Source organism: Fusarium oxysporum, chromosome VI (genome assembly GCF_013085055.1).
Source record: "Fusarium oxysporum Fo47 chromosome VI, complete sequence".
Taxonomy (NCBI): Eukaryota; Fungi; Ascomycota; class Sordariomycetes; order Hypocreales; family Nectriaceae; genus Fusarium; species Fusarium oxysporum.
Window position 1 is genome coordinate 632543 of NC_072845.1, and position 19726 is coordinate 652268.

The 19726-nt window shown below is 47.9% G+C and overlaps 7 protein-coding genes across 7 annotated transcripts; 4 read left to right on the plus strand and 3 right to left on the minus strand.

The window, feature by feature from the left end:
* The first annotated feature begins 2438 nt into the window (after positions 1-2438).
* Positions 2439-2940, plus strand: FOBCDRAFT_320242 (uncharacterized protein). Its single transcript, XM_031187340.3, has 2 exons — positions 2439-2584; positions 2634-2940. Exons 1-2 carry the CDS (start codon positions 2500-2502, stop codon positions 2771-2773), a joined length of 225 nt encoding a protein of 74 aa, XP_031038475.2. The 5' UTR covers positions 2439-2499; the 3' UTR covers positions 2774-2940.
* Positions 2941-3436: 496 nt separating this feature from the next.
* On the plus strand, positions 3437-5247 carry FOBCDRAFT_261580 (FAD dependent oxidoreductase-domain-containing protein; the record flags this gene model as incomplete). Its single annotated transcript, XM_031187339.3, has 3 exons — positions 3437-4020; positions 4071-4955; positions 5005-5247. Exons 1-3 carry the CDS (start codon positions 3493-3495, stop codon positions 5245-5247), a joined length of 1656 nt encoding a protein of 551 aa, XP_031038474.3. The 5' UTR covers positions 3437-3492.
* A 436-nt stretch (positions 5248-5683) lies between these two features.
* Positions 5684-7266, plus strand: FOBCDRAFT_162770 (FAS1 domain-containing protein). The gene is made up of 2 exons (XM_031187338.3): positions 5684-6430; positions 6477-7266. Exons 1-2 carry the CDS (start codon positions 5768-5770, stop codon positions 7131-7133), a joined length of 1320 nt encoding a protein of 439 aa, XP_031038473.2. The 5' UTR covers positions 5684-5767; the 3' UTR covers positions 7134-7266.
* Positions 7267-7390: 124 nt separating this feature from the next.
* Positions 7391-9090, minus strand: FOBCDRAFT_320245 (uncharacterized protein). Its single transcript, XM_031187337.3, has one exon. The coding sequence runs from the start codon at positions 8648-8650 to the stop codon at positions 7664-7666; it is 987 nt and encodes a 328-aa protein (XP_031038472.2). The 5' UTR covers positions 8651-9090; the 3' UTR covers positions 7391-7663.
* A 292-nt stretch (positions 9091-9382) lies between these two features.
* Positions 9383-11972, minus strand: FOBCDRAFT_261583 (fungal-specific transcription factor domain-containing protein). The gene is made up of 4 exons (XM_031187335.3): positions 11509-11972; positions 11318-11446; positions 10631-11264; positions 9383-10588 (listed from the first exon to the last, which is right to left on the minus strand). Exons 1-4 carry the CDS (start codon positions 11607-11609, stop codon positions 9440-9442), a joined length of 2013 nt encoding a protein of 670 aa, XP_031038470.2. The 5' UTR covers positions 11610-11972; the 3' UTR covers positions 9383-9439.
* Positions 11973-12309: 337 nt separating this feature from the next.
* On the plus strand, positions 12310-16486 carry FOBCDRAFT_240707 (acyl transferase/acyl hydrolase/lysophospholipase; the record flags this gene model as incomplete). Its single annotated transcript, XM_031187333.3, has 10 exons — positions 12310-12609; positions 12655-12715; positions 12764-13002; positions 13052-13448; positions 13495-13626; positions 14287-14450; positions 14496-14818; positions 14863-15664; positions 15709-15844; positions 15891-16486. The coding sequence occupies 10 exons, from the start codon at positions 12310-12312 to the stop codon at positions 16484-16486; spliced, it is 3150 nt and encodes a 1049-aa protein (XP_031038468.3).
* A 283-nt stretch (positions 16487-16769) lies between these two features.
* On the minus strand, positions 16770-18799 carry FOBCDRAFT_184387 (major facilitator superfamily domain-containing protein; the record flags this gene model as incomplete). Its single annotated transcript, XM_054704944.2, has 6 exons — positions 16770-17140; positions 17187-17513; positions 17558-18261; positions 18305-18400; positions 18446-18611; positions 18669-18799. The coding sequence occupies 6 exons, from the start codon at positions 18797-18799 to the stop codon at positions 16795-16797; spliced, it is 1770 nt and encodes a 589-aa protein (XP_054560919.1). The 3' UTR covers positions 16770-16794.
* Between the last annotated feature and the right edge of the window lie 927 nt (positions 18800-19726).

The window sequence follows — 19726 nt, forward strand, 5'->3', positions numbered from 1 at the left end:
CATAAACTCAAGTTTATTAAGATCCGCAAGGTTTCCAAAACAGCTGAGGGATAGAGGTTAAGAATGAGTAACAGCGCCACTGATGACAGTTGTCAATTACAGATTGTTGTATATCCCAAAAATGACTGTACATAATATACTTACACACCAGGAAAAGTATATCGATCGGAGCCTGCAAGTTGAAGAGAACTCTCTAAACGCGCACAAAGCTGGTAATAGATGTGTGTATTAAGTAAGTTAATGCGAATGGAAATTTGTGACTTTCTACTTGCACATTAATGTTCCCATCCTACTTTCCTATCCTCCTATCCAGTTTTCTGTCAAGTCACGTGACACTTCATTTTTCATGCAGCAGCAATGGTGTTGAATGGATGGGGAAAACAATCTATTAAAAGGAAAACAAAGTTACACTTGTCCTTGCTGGCAGCGAGGCTGGAAAACATTGAGGTTGAGGTTAAATACCATAGTCACATGACACGGGGCGGACCAGGTTTGTTCTGATCCTTGCTCAGATCTCTAAACGTCCAAGCGCTTTGCTCCACAACCTTAAATCGACCTCATTGCTGACTAACTTAACTACCCTGTAGCATTCGATTCCATGAACGCTCTGCCAAGATTGGAAATCCAAGACATCTAAAGCCCTGCAACTTAAACGCCGGCTACCAACGCTGTTCATTCTCGTGTTATAGTTGTGCGTAAAGTTCTGTAATAATATACGCGAGCCTTGCTGTTTATATTTTATATACACCAACTTTGGATTCTTTCAAGTCTAACCTGCATACCCTATAAGCGCGACGATATCCCGTTATCAACAGGATCAAATGTCCAAAACAGACAAAACCTTTTGCCGAACTACTACTCAGTATAGGACTTTACCTCTTCACTACATTATGGTCCGAGTTGTCTTTGTATACATTTTCAAAAGGATATGGGGTCGGTGGGCACCAGATCACTTTGCTATCCTACCTTTGTCTTTCGTGTTTTGGATAGCACGCCGTTTGTGACAGCAAAGCGCAGTGCAGTATTTCATGACTTGTCGACGTGTACTTTAAAGCCGGTAGCGACCCGTAGAAGGACGGGTTATTAAGTTGACTGAGGACATATTACATGTTACACTTGCCTACCCTGAACATTGTTGGACAGAGGAGCTGGACGATTGTATTAATTTACTAAATTTCAGGTTGATACTTATGTTTACTGCCTTCAGAGGCGCATTATCAAGGATACCGATGTTTGATGGTACTGATTCCACGGCGCGGGGTGTCGTGGGCGGACGACGTTTCTCGTTAATCTTTGAATTGCTAGCAAGAATTTCCTCATCTCTTTATCGATTCATCTCATAATGACTTTAAATCATTGGGCTAACTGTGGAGAGCTATGTTTAGAATAAATGCAATCTCTATAACCCAGTAATCTCCTGTGCAAGGTTTAGTGACTAGAGCTTCTATATACTAGAAGCTAAGCGTAGCGTTCTGAGTTTATAGCTATGACGGAGACCCTACTGCCACAAAAGCTTCATCCTGATTCAAGAAAGGCAACAACGGCCACTTTGAGAGAATATATCAATAATGGGACATAATGAGTGCATAACAGACATGGAGGGCTGCAAAAAACATTAAAACTAGTCAATTATTATCAACATCGTACGCTAGGAACAACATTACATGGCTTTCAGGACTAGCAACTCAGTTATTTAATTATTTGCCGATGCCAGCCTCACTAATCCTAGCCTCTTTGGGTCATTAGCGATACCGCACGAATAACAACAATGCTGTTTTGGTGTATACATGGCGTTGGGAATATCAGATTGACTGGGATAAATACGTACCCTTTCATGGTGGATTCTCCAACGCAGGCGTGATCTTACCAGCTGCCTCAGCAACCAGCCTCTCGCACGTCGCCTGTTCACCGTATCGGGTACTAAACAGGCGGCATAATACCAGCAAGGATCCATGGTTCCTTGCAAATTGACGTGCATGTTGAGTTCTGGTTGATACTGGCTAATAGGCAGGCTTCAGTCTCGTGAACTAAATCCCCACTTCTGGAAACGCGGCTAGGCATCCATATATATAGAAATCATCAAAGTACACCAGGACGTAGGCCACTTGTGCAGCATTTTGTCGCTTGCTAATGTCCTCTTGCAAATCAGATGCAAGCTTCTCATGCTATAACTCTAAAGGACCTCACGAGTTACACATGATGCCTCAATGAACCGCCTATGCTTGCCAATTTAAGCAAAGATGATACAGCCATTCAGCCTCATGACTTCATACCGTTTGAGTTCGACGTCAATGATCGGGTATCCGCCTTGTAGATCTGACCTGCATTGGTGATATCATGGTTCGAAATGACATCATAGATCTGTAACGGCTGACACGACGAGTATAAAGTACCGACACCGAGTATTCACTGATCAGTCTCGTCATTATCGCAAACATCAATCACTCATTATTGCCAATACTTATCCCATTATCGCAGCTCTCACCTTTTATCGTCAACATGTCCGACAAGCCCACCACAAACCTCACCGATACCGTGCCCAAGGCCATGGATGAGCAAGGCAGCATTGGCAAGCAATTCACAGGTACTTTCCCTGTCAGTCACAGTGAATCTTGATTTTAACCTAAGTACAGAGAAGGGAGCTATCGGAGGAACGGCTCAAAAGATTGGTGGTCCCTTTGACAAGGAGGGCATGATTGGGAAGCAATTCACTACAGAGGGAAGCATTGGTGGGACAGTTCAGAACAATATGGGAGGAGAGAAGAAAGCGTGAATAACAAACTAGCCAACAAAAGTTAGTGGTCATAAATCACTACGATCGATTGAGTAGGCTTTTCATACATTGTCATCATGACATTGTAGCACCGTCGCCACGACCTCTGACTATAAAAAGGCAGCATCCCGCCAATTGATACAATTTAATTAAATATTGAACCTTGCACTTGATTCACATGGAGTTTACTGCAAGTTGGAGAGTCTGAGCTGTTGTTTGCTTGCGACGTGGTCACGGGCATCATTCTGACGTTGGTATGACCGCCGAGACATGTCAACGTCACACTGTTCACATTTCAGCTTCAATGATGCGCAGTAGGACCAATTGCTCCGAAAAGTACTACCAAATCGCATGCATGGGAAATGTAATGGAAATAGTGACGATTTGGTGATGTGAAAGCTGATGCGGTGTACCAGCCCCGATAATTATTGGAGCGACATGCATGTACCTGGCTAGTAATACAGCTCGGTTGATCTCGATTGCCAATTCACTCAATTTGATTCGCTTGCCATTTATATTCTACTGTTCATCCTCCAGCCTCAATACCTGTCATTCCTGATATAGGCCTCGTGAGCTCAGTGTATACAGTCATCTCACAAACTCGTCTTTCATCCACAGTCCCTAGGATGCTCTTCTCTCTAGCCTCAGCATCACTTCGAGTCTCTCGCATCTCACGTCGCTGCACAATCCAATTATCATTCAAAGCATATCAATCTACCATGGCATCTTCCAAGTCACAGCAGTTCTTTCACACCTCGGGCGCGACCGACTCAGTCTGGGTGCATCAAGACCCAGTCTCCAATCGGCCTTCTTTCTCCAAGCTCAACCAAGACATTGAAACAGATGTCTGTGTCATTGGCGCTGGAATTGGCGGTATTTCTACTGCTTACGAGCTCGTCACTCGCGGGCGCGAAGTTGTCCTTCTTGAAGCTCGTCAGGTTCTATCTGGAGAGACAGGTCGAACTAGTGGCCATCTGACTAATGACCTTGACGACGGGTATACCGAGATTGCGAAGAAGCATGGTGATGAAGGCGCAAGAGCTGCAGCTGAAAGCCATGCCTGGGGAAGAGATCGCGTCGGGGAGATTTCCAAGATGCTTGGTATTGAATGCGAGTATCGCAAGCTTCCAGCTTATGAGGTCTCTCAGTACTCTACCAAGGATGCGAAGGAGCATGAAGATGAGATGAACGACCTTCGTAAGGAAGAGGCAGCTCAGCGAAAGTTTGGCATTGATGCTAGATTTGATGTAAGTTTCTCACATATCCTTAGCCTTGCAGTCTGGCTAACTATGTACAGGAATCGTTGACCGTTCGTGGCTGGGACGGCGTAATCGACCAGCGCGGCGGTCTCATCGTCAAAGACCAAGCAACATTCCACCCAACAAAGTATCTCAACGGCATTCTCAACTGGCTCAAAACCCAGCCCAACTTCCGCTGCTTCGACGAAACACGCGTCATGTCCGTTGAAGAAAAGGGCATTGAGATTCTCGGCATCGGCAACAAATCCGTCAACGTCTCAACATCAGATGGCTACACCGTCAAGTGCAACAACGCCGTCGAAGCAACCTGCGTTCCTCTCCAGAAGCTCAGCGTCATCGCTCAGATGGAGTTCATGCGATCTTACTGCATCGCTGCGCGTGTACCAAAGGATGCCATTGAGGATTGTCTTTTGTACGATCAGGCGGAGGAGTATAAGTATATTCGACTGACGGCTTGTGATGATGAGCATGATTATCTCGTTGTTGGAGGCTGTGATCATAAGGTTGGGCAGGAAGATACGACTACTGAGTTTGATGAGCTTGAGAAATGGACGCGTGAGAGGTTTTCACAGGTAAAGTCTGTTGACTATCGTTGGAGTGGACAGATCTTTGAACCTGTCGATTTCATGCAGTTCATTGGTAAGAACCAGGGCAACGATCACATTTATATCATCACTGGTGACTCAGGCGATGGTCTTACGCATGGAGTTTTGGCTGGGCGATTGATCGCGGATGAAATCGACGGTATCAAGAATCCATGGGCAGACGTCTACTCCCCCAAGCGCATCGCTTCGATGGTCAAGTCCCTCCCCAGCATGATCGCCCACGACGTACAGATCAACGCGCAGTACAAGCGCTTCCTACAGTCCGACATCACAGACATTGAAGACCTCGGTCGTGGAATGGGCGGAGTATTGAACAAGGTAAGTTCCCTTCATCATTGTTGTTCGTGCAGGAGCTAACCATTTCTAGGCCGGATCAAAGCCCATCGCGGTGTACAAAGACGAAGAGGGTAACGTGAAACAGTACAGCGCTTTGTGTCCCCATATGAAGGGCGTCGTGTGCTGGAACACTACTGAGAAGAGCTTTGACTGCCCTGTTCACGGAAGTCGATTTTCACGAGAGGGTATTTGTGTGATGGGGCCTTCGAAGGGGAACTTGGCTCCTGTTGATGAGGCTGGAAAAGCTGATCAGGAGAATGTCGCCGGTAGCTAAATGTAGTCAACAATTGACGATGCTCTCATGTAACTCAAATTCCCAAAGTATCCGCTGACAAGATGAAACGTGCTCGGGTAATACGTGCTGAACCACTACGGCGTTGTACGCGTATACGTGCTGAACCACTGCGGCGTTGTACGCGTACACATCATCAACCCGCTAAAAGGCGACATCCTCAACGCGTCATCTCGCCAATGAAATGGCTGCGTTTACGACTAGCCCAATTATTTGCGTTTCGCAACACCCTTGCCTCACGTCAGACCAGAAACACCGAAGAAGCCGAGCGTAAGGGGTGACAAAAAGGATGAGACATACTTAGCCTGAAAGCTCACGTCATCTTTTCTTACATCCCATGCGGGGTAAAACAGCTGATGACGCCAATACTGTTCCGTCATAGACGTGCGATCGATATAAAGTCAGAGCATCATTGACCGTTTCTCATCATTGATAAGGACGTGGGAGTGGCTTGATATTGTCATTTCTTCTTCTGTAGAGTTCGTTGATTGATCTATTCATTATGAGGTCTCTTTTGGCTCTTACTTTGGCTACGGCCACTTCAGCCTTCGTGATTCCCGAGGGCTTGGACGCTTTCAATAACTGGAAGGATGATCTTAAGCAAACGCTCGAAGATATTCCTACGCGTCTCCGCAAGCATCTTGATGAAGCGACCGAGCAGCTCTCCACCGAGTTCACAGCCGCAATTCACAACAGACTCCAGGATGAAGAGGTTTTCCTCCCCGCTGATAATGTAGAAGACGACGAGTCTGCGGATATCTTTGGCCGAACGGGCGGTGACTTTACCGATCATACGACTTATGAACTCATCGCCAAGAGCAACTACACCAAGAAGTTCTTCAAGCTTGTACAGAAGCATGAGAAATTCGGCAAGTTGTTGAACAGCACTGATGCGAACTACACGCTTTTTGTCCCGATTGATGAGGCGTTTGAGCATATTCCTCATCATCATAAGGATAAGCCTAGTGATGAATTCGTCGAGGCTGTTCTTAACTACCATCTTGGTATTGGCGAGTATCCTGCGTCACGAATCCTCTTCACACATACTATTCCCACTACACTAAAGGAGCCTTGGCTTGGCGATAAGCCTCAGCGTCTTCGTACCAGCGTCGGATTCTCTGGTGTGAGGCTTAATCTGTACAGCAAGGTCATCGCCGTCAACTTCGTAGGTATATTCCACTAGATCAATTGGTCTTCACTGACTGTTACAGAAAACCAAGAATGGCATCATCCACGCCGTCAACAGAATCCTCGTCCCTCCTCCCTTCATCGGAAAAGAAATCAGCCTCTTCCCCGCCCAATTCTCAACCCTCCTTCTCGCCTTCGAAAAGACCGATTTCGTCAAGTACATCCACAACGTCCCCATGGTCGGCAGCACCGTCTTCGCTCCCTCCAACGACGCATGGCGCCGTTTGGGTCCCCGCGCAAACGCCTTCCTCTTCAACACCGAGACCGGCAAGAAGTATCTCAAGGCTCTTCTGAAGTACCAGATCGTTCCCAACATTACTCTCTACAGTGATGAAGTTTACTATGGTGACGAGAAGGTGTCGAAGAAGCTTTATGGCCACGGTGATGACTTCCATATTGAGCTTCCGACTCTTCTTCAGAGGAGCGTTGGTGTTGATGTTCATACTTTCAAGAGTTGGACTACTATTGTCTTGAACGGACATAATGTTATTGGGTTTAATGATGCTGTTGGTAAGAATGGTGTTATTCAGGTTCCTAAGACTATTCCTATTCCGCCTCACAGGAAGGGCGAGCATCCTTCTGAGATGGAAGGTGAGATTAGTGTTGAGGAGCTAAAGGAGAGATTGGAGGAGTATGTCGAGGAGGAGGATGACGGTGATTTCGAGAATGGCGAGTTGTAAGAACTGCTCGTTCTTCAGGGTTTGGAAGGATGAAAAGTCCAACGGTAGAAACAAAGAGTCGCCAGTATAGTGTAGGATAGTAGGGAGGCACCAAGTTAGACTTCCAAGAAACAATGATTAGTCTCCCATCTAAGCTTCATTTGTGCACGTCAAGATCATGACACAACTGTCGAGTCAGTATCAACAGAATTTAGCCTCAGACAGCGCGAGACGTATGGGTATCACTTATTACAAATGTAAAAAGGTTTGACAGAAGACCGATGTATCCTTAATCTAGAAATCTAATCTATTCCGTCCTGTGTATCGCAATTCCCAGGATCTCCGTCACTGGGGGTCCGGCATTCTTAGCTCAGACAAATCCTTCCCAAGACTCTACCAAGTCAAGAGATAAACAAAAACAAAAACAACCATGAGTGGGGGACTTTTCCGTCTACTCGCGCACTCGGTCTGGCACTTCCAAGCTCAGACAACTTTTACCAAACTCCGAAAAACCGACGACAGAAGGGAGACATCACACGCGTGCAGTGGATTTAGTTCTCAGCAGTCTTGATGAGGTATTGACGCATACCCGAATTCTCAGCCTTGCCAAGAGTCTCGATGTTGAGACCAACCTCGTTGGTAAGCTCGTGGATCTCAGCCTCATAACGCTTCCAAGACTTGAACATTTGGAAGACAGTGCCGGCGGGGACGTTTATGCTGAACTTGGTGCACTGCATTTCGTGGTTGGCAGTGACATCGAAGTAATGCATCGCTTTGTTGAGCTTGCTCTCAACAGTCCAAGCGGTCTTGGGGTTAGCACCGACAATACCAGCGTGATCTTGAAGACCTTGGATGTAGGTGGTGAAAAAGGCGTCATACTCGACGGTGTTGTAGGCAGCGTGGGTCTGGCTGGCTTCAGCGCCGGTAGGACCGTCCTGGCCGACAATGAGACGATCGACAGGGGTCATGTGGAGCTTAAACTCGACACAACGATCCTTGGCCATAGAGTCGGGGGCGTTGTAGAAGATGCTGCCGAGAGACAGGAAAAGGCGGGCAGTAGGGCGGGTCTTGTTGAAATAGATGTCGCCCTGTTCGAAAGAGCCCCAAAGACCAATACACTTGACGCCAGGGAATGTAGCCTTGGCCTTGGCGATGTGCTCGACAAGAGAGGCGTGAGACAGGTCAAGAGCGACATAGACGCACTCCTTGCCCTGGGACATGAACTCGTGAACATAAGGTTCAAACTTCTTGCTGTTGGCAGCACCGAGATCGATGATGTGAGTTCCAGACTTGAGTTGCTGAACAACTTGCTTGGCAGTAGCCTTGATAATAGCCATCTCGTCCGAAGTCTGGTACGACTTGTCGGCAATTGCATTCCACTTCTCCATGCCGGAAGTGTAGGCGACTTCCTTGGGGAAGTCACCCTTGCCAAGGAAGGCCTTGGGGAGTTGGTCGTCCACGAAGGTGAGGTTGATGGATGAACCACCAATGTCGATCACCTCACCATCAGTGGGATAGGCAGTGGAAAAGGAAGACATGTTGTCGGTTGTGAGGGGTATGATTTTTGTGTGAGTTGATTTGGTGTATGGAGGTGAGGTTGCGAGTTGTTGGTAGTCGTTAATAGTTGTGAATGGTTGTGAGTTGATGTGAAGACCAAGGTCGAGATGTTGTGAGGTTGGTGAGGAGGAAAGAAGAGAACTGGATTAACAACAAGGAAGAGAAGCATTTATTGGGAGACTGACGGTGAACATTCTCGCAGTTCATTTCGCAGTGGTAGCAAACAATGCCACTGTCAACGAGAACAACAGTCTGTTCGTCGTTGGTCTATGGTGACTGGCGGTCTTGTTCAGCCTGCCGCGCTACCAGCTGAAAAGAACTGCCAGGACAAGGGCGAACGAGCTGTCAGTCCAGCAGAACATAGGATTCACAGTGCCAGAGAGCCTAAACCTGAAACGTTGTTCATGATTCATACTCTGTGAGCTGCTCAAGAACATTGTTCGACTTGACCAGTCAAAGAGATAAATGGCAAGTCTTGGCACTGTACTTATGGACAAATGATGGTGACAATTCTGCTCGACGGGATGCGACACTCTAGAAGATATTGCAAGGTTCGCATGTTGCTGTTTATGCAATTGAGCTGGTCTACACGAATTCATGGATATATCATAGACTGTAGCTACAGAAAGGTATTCGCACTAAGCCACTTTTGGAAGCGTCAAGATGCTCTTCACGACATACGATTTTTCAAGAAGCATAAATAAGAGGCCAGATAAGAGACGACGAATAACAGTTCAATACTAGCTAGTCAGATACTGCGTCTCCGAGTTCTACCCACCAGGAGTCCATCCACTGGCACTCCAACTCTCAGGACTAATATCAGGCCAATACAACCCCTGCGCCCCATCATGATACATCGACGCATCAATAAACTGCAAATCCAAAACCGGCTGCGACAGCAACTCCTGCAACGACGGCTCCGACAACGCCATCCCCGCCGTGGGGTTTAGTACATCCAACCCCAACAATCCCGTATCCTGCACCACAAACTGTCCCCTCCTCGCCTCAAGCGCCCTCATACAAACCTTCATAGCATCAACATGTCTACAAAACTCCTCCGCCGCAAAGTTTCCATTCTCCTTTAGTTGGTGCAGAAACTGTGCTGCTGACTCGAACTGCTCCTTGTCGCTGCGACATTCCTTTCCGTCGATTAGGCTTGATATCGCGAGGACTGTGGCGGATGAGAAGAGGTATTGTGTGTAGAAGTAGTCGAATGTCGCGAAGGAGCCGTCGATCCAGCAGTCGATTAGGAGGCGGCACGAGTGGCGTGCGCAGCGGATGCAGGCTTCGGAGAGGGTCATGGCTGATACGGGAATTTGGGGCTCCGTGCGAGGTTGAGTATCCCATGCTGAGACGTGAGTCCTGAGGACGTGCAGAAGAATAGGGCGCGTTGCGGTTATGGCGACTTGGTTGAAGTACAAGTGCAATGAGAGAGGCTTTGGACTTGGTTCAGGCGCATCAGTCGGTTCAATGTGAAGATGAGGCGGCAACTCCTCCACAAAAGCCCGCAGATCCCTCAAAGCCTCTTGAACCCTCTGCGACAGAGTCTTCTGCTGCGGTCTCCTCGTATAAATCGCATTGATAACCTTGGCCGCCAATCTCGCAAGTCTCAGACCCGCGATGAAATACGATGAGTCAGCAAAGTCATCCGATGGCGTATCCAAGACTGGATCAGTAGGAAGATCAACTTCGATGTCGTCATCTTGAATAGCGACAGGATGGCCAAGACGAGAAGCCCACATCCGATCGAAACTATATGCAGTCCACCATACGCGATTTCTGTGTTCTCGTGCGCCGGTGTCGCGGAGTTGGGATTCGGGGACGTTGAGGTGAAGACCCATTACGACGGAGAGACGGACTGATGAGCCGGCGAGGGCGTATGCTGTATAGCGGCGGTTAAGAGCGAGGGAATAAAAAGACTAGATTGTTAGCTTGCTTCTATGAAGAAGGGAGAGACTTACAAGAAGAAGACGAATCTCAATGGCATCAATGCGAGGTCTTTCGCTAATGATTCGAAGAATGCGAGTCGCCCTTGCAAAATATGCCATACCAGGAAAGTTCCTATCCTTGGCCGCCGTACGCGTAGAGTACATCTCCCCAATCGCAAACAGAACCCATAATTTACTCCTCAGCAACGAATCCGCCGAGTTAGGATTTAGAATCGTCTGCTCTAACCCCTCCAAGATCTGACTCTTTCTCACAATGTAGTAATTCCGACTAACATACTTCAATGCGACATTAACAAGCAACCGTGCCCTAGAGGGTATAGGCCACGGACAATCTTCATCCGAAAGAGCCAGCAATCTCTCATCCGGTGCATAATTCACCCGGGGTATGTGGCTATGCCCCGGTTCAGAAATAGCCTGCCTAAAGCGCGTCGCAAACGCAGCGTCGGAAGCTTCGCCGATGAGGACGGGGGTGTGAAGAACATTCATGTCAAAAAACCAGGGTCGTTCTTCGAGGAGTGTACCCTGTAGAGACGAGGATGTCTCGGTGCTCTGTGAGATTGAGACGTCGGGGATGGTTGGCTCAGGCCGAGGTTTAGCGTCATCTTGACGAAGACGCTGGTTCTCGGCGATGAGATCGTCAATGTATCTGGACCAATTGATAAACATGGGGATACGGAGGATAAAGAGAGAGGGTCTTACTGTTGGCTGACTTTGACGAGACGGTTCTTACGGGGATAGGAACATTCGGCGCCTTTGCTTGCTTGACGGCAGTTTTCACAGGGCTGGCCGCCTGAGCATTTGACTTTTCTGGCATGACATCGCCGACAGCTGAGCCAATTCAATTAGTCAATCCGCAAAAAATATATTCCAAGTAAATCAAAGACTCTTACGCTGTAGATTTCGTCTTGCGCTGTCGTTTCCCCGGACTCAAGGGCGTAAGCGTCGAAGACCCAACATCCTCCTTGTCCGAGTCACTCTGATGATCAGCCATTGTCTCAAACCTTGTACCAACAGGTGATCTTCAAGGCCAAGTAACACAGTCTTATCTCACAAACCCACCCGATATCTTCCTGATTGGATAGCCGAGTTACCGATTACCAGCTGGTGTCGTGTGACTCCCCAAGAATAGAGAAGTGAAACTCGGTTCAACGACGCCGACAAAAATCGGCGAGAATTTTAACTTTCCCGCGCTGACTCAGCGTTAACCTCGGCAGAAAAGTATGCTTTTCGGTGGTTTGGGGAGTTGGCGCCGAGAGAGGTGAGTGGGAATAAGACGGGTCAAGGCGATTGACATCCGACACCGCTGGGGAAAGTCATAGCGGTCCACTATAAGTGAGCCAAGATGCAAGGAATTGGGTGGTTTTAAATACCTGATTGAGAAGGTGAAGAAAACTCTTTTCAGTAAATATTTGTATTGCAGCTTCAATGGATTAATCGGACGTTCGTTTTATTCACCTTTGTGTTAATTAAGTTACGCCTCATTACTAGCTTTTTCGTTGTATAAATCCATTCGTTTATTCACTATGACCACTGAACCAAAAACAGCCCTCACAGGCTCCCCAGAGACGCCATTACCGCCAATCGGTGCAATAGACGACGACGTCGCCCAAATCCCCACCTGGCGAAAATGGGTGATCCTCTTCGTGGTATGCTGGATGCCGCTCCCCATGACATTCTGGAGCACCGCCATAATGCCCGCCACCATCGAAGTAGCTTCTGATCTCAACATACCCGTAACTACCATCACCACCATCAATGCTGGTGTCTTTGTAGCACAGGCGTTGTCGGGGTTGATTTGGTTGCCGGTTAGTACGATTATTGGACGCAAGTCTGCGTATCTTGCTGCGAATGCTGTTCTGTGTGTTTGTGCGATTGGGTGCGCGACTGTGCCGAATTTAGCTGGGTTTGCGACGCTTTGGATTCTGGGAGGGAATACGGGGCCGTTCTTTTTGGTTGCTGGACAGACTATCTTGGCAGATATTTTTGATCCTGTGAGTATGTCTTGATAGTTAAAAGTTGTTTACTGACGGTTGTAGACGTCTCGTGGGACTGCTGTTGGGTTCTTTCTGGGGAGTTGCGTGTCGTTCAATTCAATCGGTAAGCCTATCCGACCTCCTTGACATGAGTTGGTACTCAGATCTACAGCACCTCTTCTCGGTAGTATCATCGCAACATTCACCAGCTGGCGAGTCATCTATGGCGTTGAAGCCGGCATGTGTCTCTTTGGACTCATTCTTTCTCTTCTGTTCATCCCGAAAGCCAGTGAAGTGGAGAATCCCAAGTTGGCTGAGACGACACGTCCTCGAACCGCCAAGGAGATCCTTCGGACATTCAATCCGATGCACGTCTTCTGCCAATTCAAATATCCCAAGGTCATCCTCGCTGTAAGTTTTTTTTTTCCCCAGTTGAATAAGTGCAACACTGACATAACAGAACATCGCCTGTGGTCTCCTTGGCTTCAACCAATACGGTCTCCTCTCCTCCATTCGCCGCGTCATAAACCCTCGCTTCAATCTCACATCCCCTCTCGCAAGCGGTCTTTTCTATCTCGCGCCGGGCGCTGGATTTCTCGTCGGAAGTACCGTGGGCGGTAAAATCTCCGACGTAGTCGTCAAGAGATACATGCGAAAGCGAAACGGGCAGAGAATTCCTGAAGATCGCTTGAACAGCAGTCTAGTCAGTGTTCTGATCATTCTACCTCTCGGAACCCTTCTCTACGGGTGGAGTGTTTATCATAGACTTGGTGGCATGGCGTTGCCGATTGTGAGTGCGTTTATCCAAGGGTTTGGACTCATGGCGTCATTTAGTGGGTTGAATACATATGCAGCTGGTAAGTCAATTAACCTTGACAGAGAAACGCAACTAATAGTCTTCAGAGGTTCGACCAGCACATAGAACAGCAGTCATTACAGGAAAATACGTTATCCAGTACAGTTTCGGCGCAATGAGCGTTGGAGGCGTCGTCCCCATGATTGACGGCATCGGCGTAGGCTGGGGCTTCACCGTTAGTAAGTATATCACTCCACCTTCACTCGAATCTCCACTGACTGGTCAAAGTTACTTGTTTCTCAATGCTCGCTGGTGGCTTAGTTCTCCTTATTGCTCGATTTAGCAAGAATTGGAAGGCGTAGATCAAGACATGGCTTAGATAAAATCACGGATAGACATACCGGGAATGATGATGCCTACGAAAAACAGCTCCGGGATCTGGACGCGGGGAAATCTAGATCTACGCAGCGTAGAAACTTAGATCGAATTAATTACTATAGAAGGAATAGATAAAAGTTATTTTTTGAGCGCCGTAGCTACAGTAGTCAAAACTCATTCCTCATTTTCGCTCCGAGACTGGGGCGATAAGCCACCAAATCCGAATTACTTCGGCTTGCATTCCTCCGCCAAGCCTCGTAGTTTAGATCTCGACGGTTCGCATTCGGTCCCGAGAGGCTAATAATTAAACAGTCGTGGATTCTGGGGATCGGGTTGGCTGGAATAAGCCATTGAGTTCTGTGATGGAAGTTTGCGCTGACATGAGCTAAGATAGCTTGGGGCGAGGGATGTCGGATATCGGCATGTAGCTCACATGGGAATGTCCATGTTGAAGAGTAATAATATGAACGGCTGCTGCTCTTTTTAATTTCGCCAATAAAAGAATTTTTTATTCATCGCAGATTGTGCAGAAGTAGTTCGTTTTGAAAGAGCTTACGACATGTTTCGCGATTTATTGCTTCTCACTTCGCTCTTCAGCTTCACCCTCGCCCAAAGTGGAGCTGATCCCTACGCCCCAGTCTACACGACATGTCCCTCCTCCCTCAAGATCCGCAAAGCATCAGATGTACCCATCCCTATCCCTCTTCACCACTATCTCTAACATAGCCAGGGCCTATCCGATGAAGAGTCATCATGGCGCGAACAGCGCGCTAAGCAAATAATTCCCAATCTCGAAGATTACCTCAAACTCGCCAACATCACAAACTTCAACGTCACAAACTATATAAACAAGCTCAAGAGTGACGATGTTCCCATCGTTGGGCTCTCTGTCTCGGGCGGAGGCACACAGTCTGGCCTTGGAGGACTGGGAGTCTGGCAGGCGTTTGATGCTCGGTCTGCTATCGCGAGGGCTGCGAGGACGGGCGGGTTGACGCAGCTTTTCTCGTACATCACTGGCCTATCCGGCGGAGGCGCTGTCACCGTTTCTCTCCTGTAAGTTTATTCCATCATCGTCTCAATTGATACTAACATTTCAGGGCCGCCAATAATTTTACCACAACGGACGGTGTCAAAAAGGCCTCCAACTTCTCCCTGGATTACTCATCCGGTCCAGATGGCAATCAAACAGCATTCTTCACAACCATCTTTAAAAACATGGGCGCAAAAGATGAATCCGGCTTCCCCGTCTCTGTCACAGATACATTCGGTCAATTCTGGGGAACTTGGCTCCCCGAGGACAAAGTATACAGCAACTACTCCGACATCGCCTCCAAGAACACCGCTTTTACTCTCGGCGACGCACCAATGCCAATCGTATGCTTCGCAGAAGTCATTCCCGGAAAGTCTCCCGAAATCGGAAAGTTGATGTATCCCGGCTTCAATGAATCTGAACGCTTCAACTTGACCGCGTATGAAGTTACACCCTTTGAGTTTGGAAGTTGGGTTGGTGGTCGCGTTCAGGCGTTTATCCAGACGAAATTCCTTGGTACTTCCATGTCAGAGGGAAGACCGCAGAATAAAAGCGAATGTGTACAGGGCTTTGATAAACTCACGCTCATGCAGGGCACGACTGCTAATGCATTCACTGCATGGTTTATCGATTCATTTTATGGAATTCCAGTTTTTGCGAAGCGGTGGCTGGAGAAGAGACAGAAGGTTAACCCGGATATTAACGACATTCCTATCCCGAAGGATCAGTATGATAATCCACTGGTTCAGCTTACGAACATGACGGCGGAGTACTTTGACTTGACGTTCAATGAGTCGTTGTGGGCGACGTATCCGAATCCGTTTGAGGATTATAATGAGGATATGAAGGGTGTTTCGGAGCTTCTTTTAGTAAGTTTTCATACTTATATTATGAGATGATGCTGATTGTTTAGGTTGATGGGAGTCTTACTCTTGAGAGTAATCCTTTGCGTCCGCTGATCATCCCTGATCGCAAACTTGACTTGATCATCGTTTATGAAGCATCATCTGATGCGCCCAACTCTTGGGTCAACGGTACCAATCTCATCAGTAAGCTTTCAACTTCCATTCGCAAAAAGTCTTATTAACATCTCAGATACCGCCCTCACCGCATCCCAAGGCAACATCCCCTTCCCCAAAATCCCCGACGTAAACACCATCGTCGCCCAAAACCTCTCTTTCCAACCAACATTCTTCGGCTGCAACGCCTCATCCTCCACCCCCCTCCTTCTCTGGCTCCCCAACGCCCCGTGGACAGGCTACACCAACTACTCCTACGCCCAAACCCAATTCACAACTAATCAAGTCGACATTGCTCTTGAAAACGCATTCCAGGTAGCCACGTACGGTAATGGTAGTGTCGATGAGAATTGGCCTGCTTGCTTAGCTTGTGCGGCTATAAAGGGTTCGTTGAGAAGATTGGATATTGAGATGCCGAAACAATGTGAGCAGTGCTTTGAGAGGCATTGCTGGAATGGCACGACGAGTGATAGGAAGGCTACGGCGGGGGATTTTAATCTTACGCCGAGATTGGAGCCGGAGCTGAGCTTTGCGAAGTGGAATGAGAGTGATTGGGAGAAGGAGGAGAGTATGGGAAGTGGAAGTGGAGGGGATGATTCGGCCGGTGTCAAGGTTGGGAATAATATGGTTGGTCTGGTTTTGTCACTGATCGCGATGGCTTACATGCTGTAGTTGTACGTTGCAATGCTGCGAGCGATATCGGTTATAGGCAGTTCATTAGTGAGAGCGCGTAATGGCAGAATAATGGATTAATTCTTCATTCGATGTAGTTAGCGCGAGATTTGAACCGAGTGGATTGAAGAAATGATAAATCTCGTTGCACTTTGTTCACTGTACTGGCAGCTGACTGAACTGTAGTGAACGCCCTACAGAGGGTCAGCGTCGCGTCCACCAATTTTAACTGAAAGTGGGTCCACGCAATGCAATATGACTCAATACAGTAACAACCGTCAATTGATTCTACAGCTCCTCTATTAGACCTAGTTCTTCACCTGCACATTCTCCCTCATAACAGCCGGTTCGACCTCCCCATCAGTAGACTTGTTCTCCTCAATCTTCGCCTCATCAACCTTTGTTAGATCAACAGCCTTGAGCGCAAACATAACAATGAGCATCGGCGCCAGAGAGCACGTCGCGGCGATAGCGAGAAGTCGTTGTGTCTCGCGATATGCTTGGTCAATAGCTGCGCGCACAGGCGTACCCTTGGCGAATTTCTGAGCGACGACGATGGACTTGTAGATCTTGAAGGCGTTGGGCTTGGCTTGTTCGGGGAGATATGTTGTGAGTTTCTGGGGGAGGATATTGTTCCAGATAGCGCCGCCGACGCTGTGATTGTTAGTAATGATTGATTGAAAGGGGGGGATGGACTAACCTTGTACCAACGGCTCCACCAAAGTTCATGGCTGCGTAGTAAACGCCCGTCACGACGGGGACGTCTTCCTTAGCGACGAGGGCCTGGATGGAGACTTGAGCGGCGGTCTGATAAAATGCACGACCAACACCGACAAGAGTCTTGGCTGTGATGAAAGAAGCTTCATTGGCGTGACCTCCGTTCATGTTGACAAAGTGAATCATGAGACCTTGACCAAGGACACAAAGCGGAACACCAATGAAGACAAAGATCTGGCTGCGCTTAGTGTACTTCATCAAAACACCGACAAGAACCGAGGCGATCTGAAACGCGACACGGAGAGCGTTACTAGTAAAGTTAGCATCGTCTCTACCAATGTAAGAGGAACTTACTCAATGCGCGTAGCATGTCCAGGGCTGAACCCCCCAGCGACCTGAAGATAACTCGGAAAGAAGAGGGTAAAGCAAGAATAATGGAAAAAGTCCAACATGGATAGAACGCAAGCCGCAACTACAGTTCGCTCCTTGATCATGCGGAAAGGAACGAATGGAACCTTTGCAAACTTTGTATCCCAGACGAAGAACACGCCGACGACGACAACGCCAATGACGAGCATAGCGATATAGCTTCCCTGATCCCAACGGTCACTATTCCTCGCGCCCGTAAGCGACAGCGGTATAAGCGTGAGTCCAAGACCCAGAACAAGCAACACCGCACCAAGAATGTCGAGATCAACCCAAATAAGGTTGATAATCCTCTTGCTCAAAGGCTGCGTCTTATCAGCAGCGTCCCAAGCGCCCTTTCTTCTATACCCAGCCTTTCTCGCACGGCGCTGAAGAACATATAAAGTGATAATAAGAGGCGCTGCGCAGAAGGGCAGGATAAGAGCCCACATTCCATAACCCCAGCGCCAGGTTGAGTGCTTGAGAACGCTGTCTGCGACAATGGAGCCGAGGTACAGCGTTGGGATCGAGGCGAAGGACTCGGGGAGGGATGTCCAGAGACCGCGGTTGATGAGGCTTGTTGTGTCGGCGATGAAGACCTGTTGCATGATGACGTAGCCGGTGTCGCCGATCGATTCGAAGATGCCGCCGGCCTGTAATGTTAGTTGGGTAAGGGAGGGGGATAGGAGGGCTTACGATGTAGGTTGCGATGTTTTGACAAGCGGCGTACATCACTTGCGATAGAACCAGGAAGAGAATTGAGAAGGTTAGACCCTCTGCTCGACCAAAGACCTGGGACAATTAGTCTTGTGTATTGGGATTGAGTGGTATACATACGTTGGAGAACTTTGCCATGATGGGGTACGTGACGAGACCGATGATTGTACTCACGACATTGGCTGTCGCAAGCGCTGAATGGCGCTGGAAGGCGGAGGTAGCGTATGCATCGTAGACTTTTGTCGCGTATTTCAGGAACTGGGTTATGAACGTGGTGGCGAAGAGGCTGTTCCATCATTTGTTAGGAGAGTTAGATAACTAATAAAAGGGAACGGAGACATACCCAGTAAACGCAACGATCAAAGCCTTCTTAGACCAAGACTCCCTCAGAATATCTGTATTCGAGATTTTCTCACGCTCTTCCTTCGGCGCAGCTTCCACGTCGGAGCTACGATGAGAAGTATGATCTGCCATTGCAATAAAGCTTAACCAACATTGAATACTGGATACAATGCAACGCTGGCTCCTGTTTATATCCTTTCAGCGACGGAAGTCATTCCGCGCCCACAATCCGGTGATCCATCTAATCTTATCAGATTTTCATACATCGCGTGATGTAATTGGTCTGCCAAGACATCGCGTGGCATGACTTAACCGTGATCTGATAAAAAAAAGCCTCATGTTTTACAGGGATTGTGTAGAGCCGCGCCTGTTTTGGGAATAGCGATGGAGATTTTTAGGTAAAATTCTAGACGGATGAATCACATGAAGATGAGTCGAAGTTCGGTTAGTTGGTGGATTCTGTGTTGGCGATGTTCCGACAACAGGCGATCTCCAATGGCACGTTTTTCATCCCTGCTCAGAGTTTTCGCATCTGATTAATGATGAGGTTTTTGGCTTTGGGTGGCTTGCTGGGTGTTGCCACGAGCTGGAGTGACATCGACCATGTGATTGAAAGTTTATTCCATCAGATAACCTTGTTGTTATCAATCTGATCAGTAACGTGGGGGAGCAATGTAAATCCTCTAAATCATAAACGGTGACCATGCGAAATAAGCGACATGGCGATTTAAAGTCGCGGGCGTTCAGAACCGACCGTTGAAGGAATGTCTGTGCAAATAAGTTCTGTAGATTTAATGAGCAACGGTTCATGCAGTGCATTGAAGTTATTCCCGACACGATGGTACACGGAATAATCCGCTGGTCAGGTCCACTTAGGGAGCAAAGGTACCGAGTTCTGGTCTGCAGACGAGTTACCGCTTTGGGAACACACATCCGCTGTCTCTCACGATAAATTTTCGTACCAAATATCATTTGAGATTCACGTTGCTGGATGTTCTCAAGTAAGCTAAGGGAATGGCATTCTATGAACGAGGACATTGACACCTCTGAATTACAAAT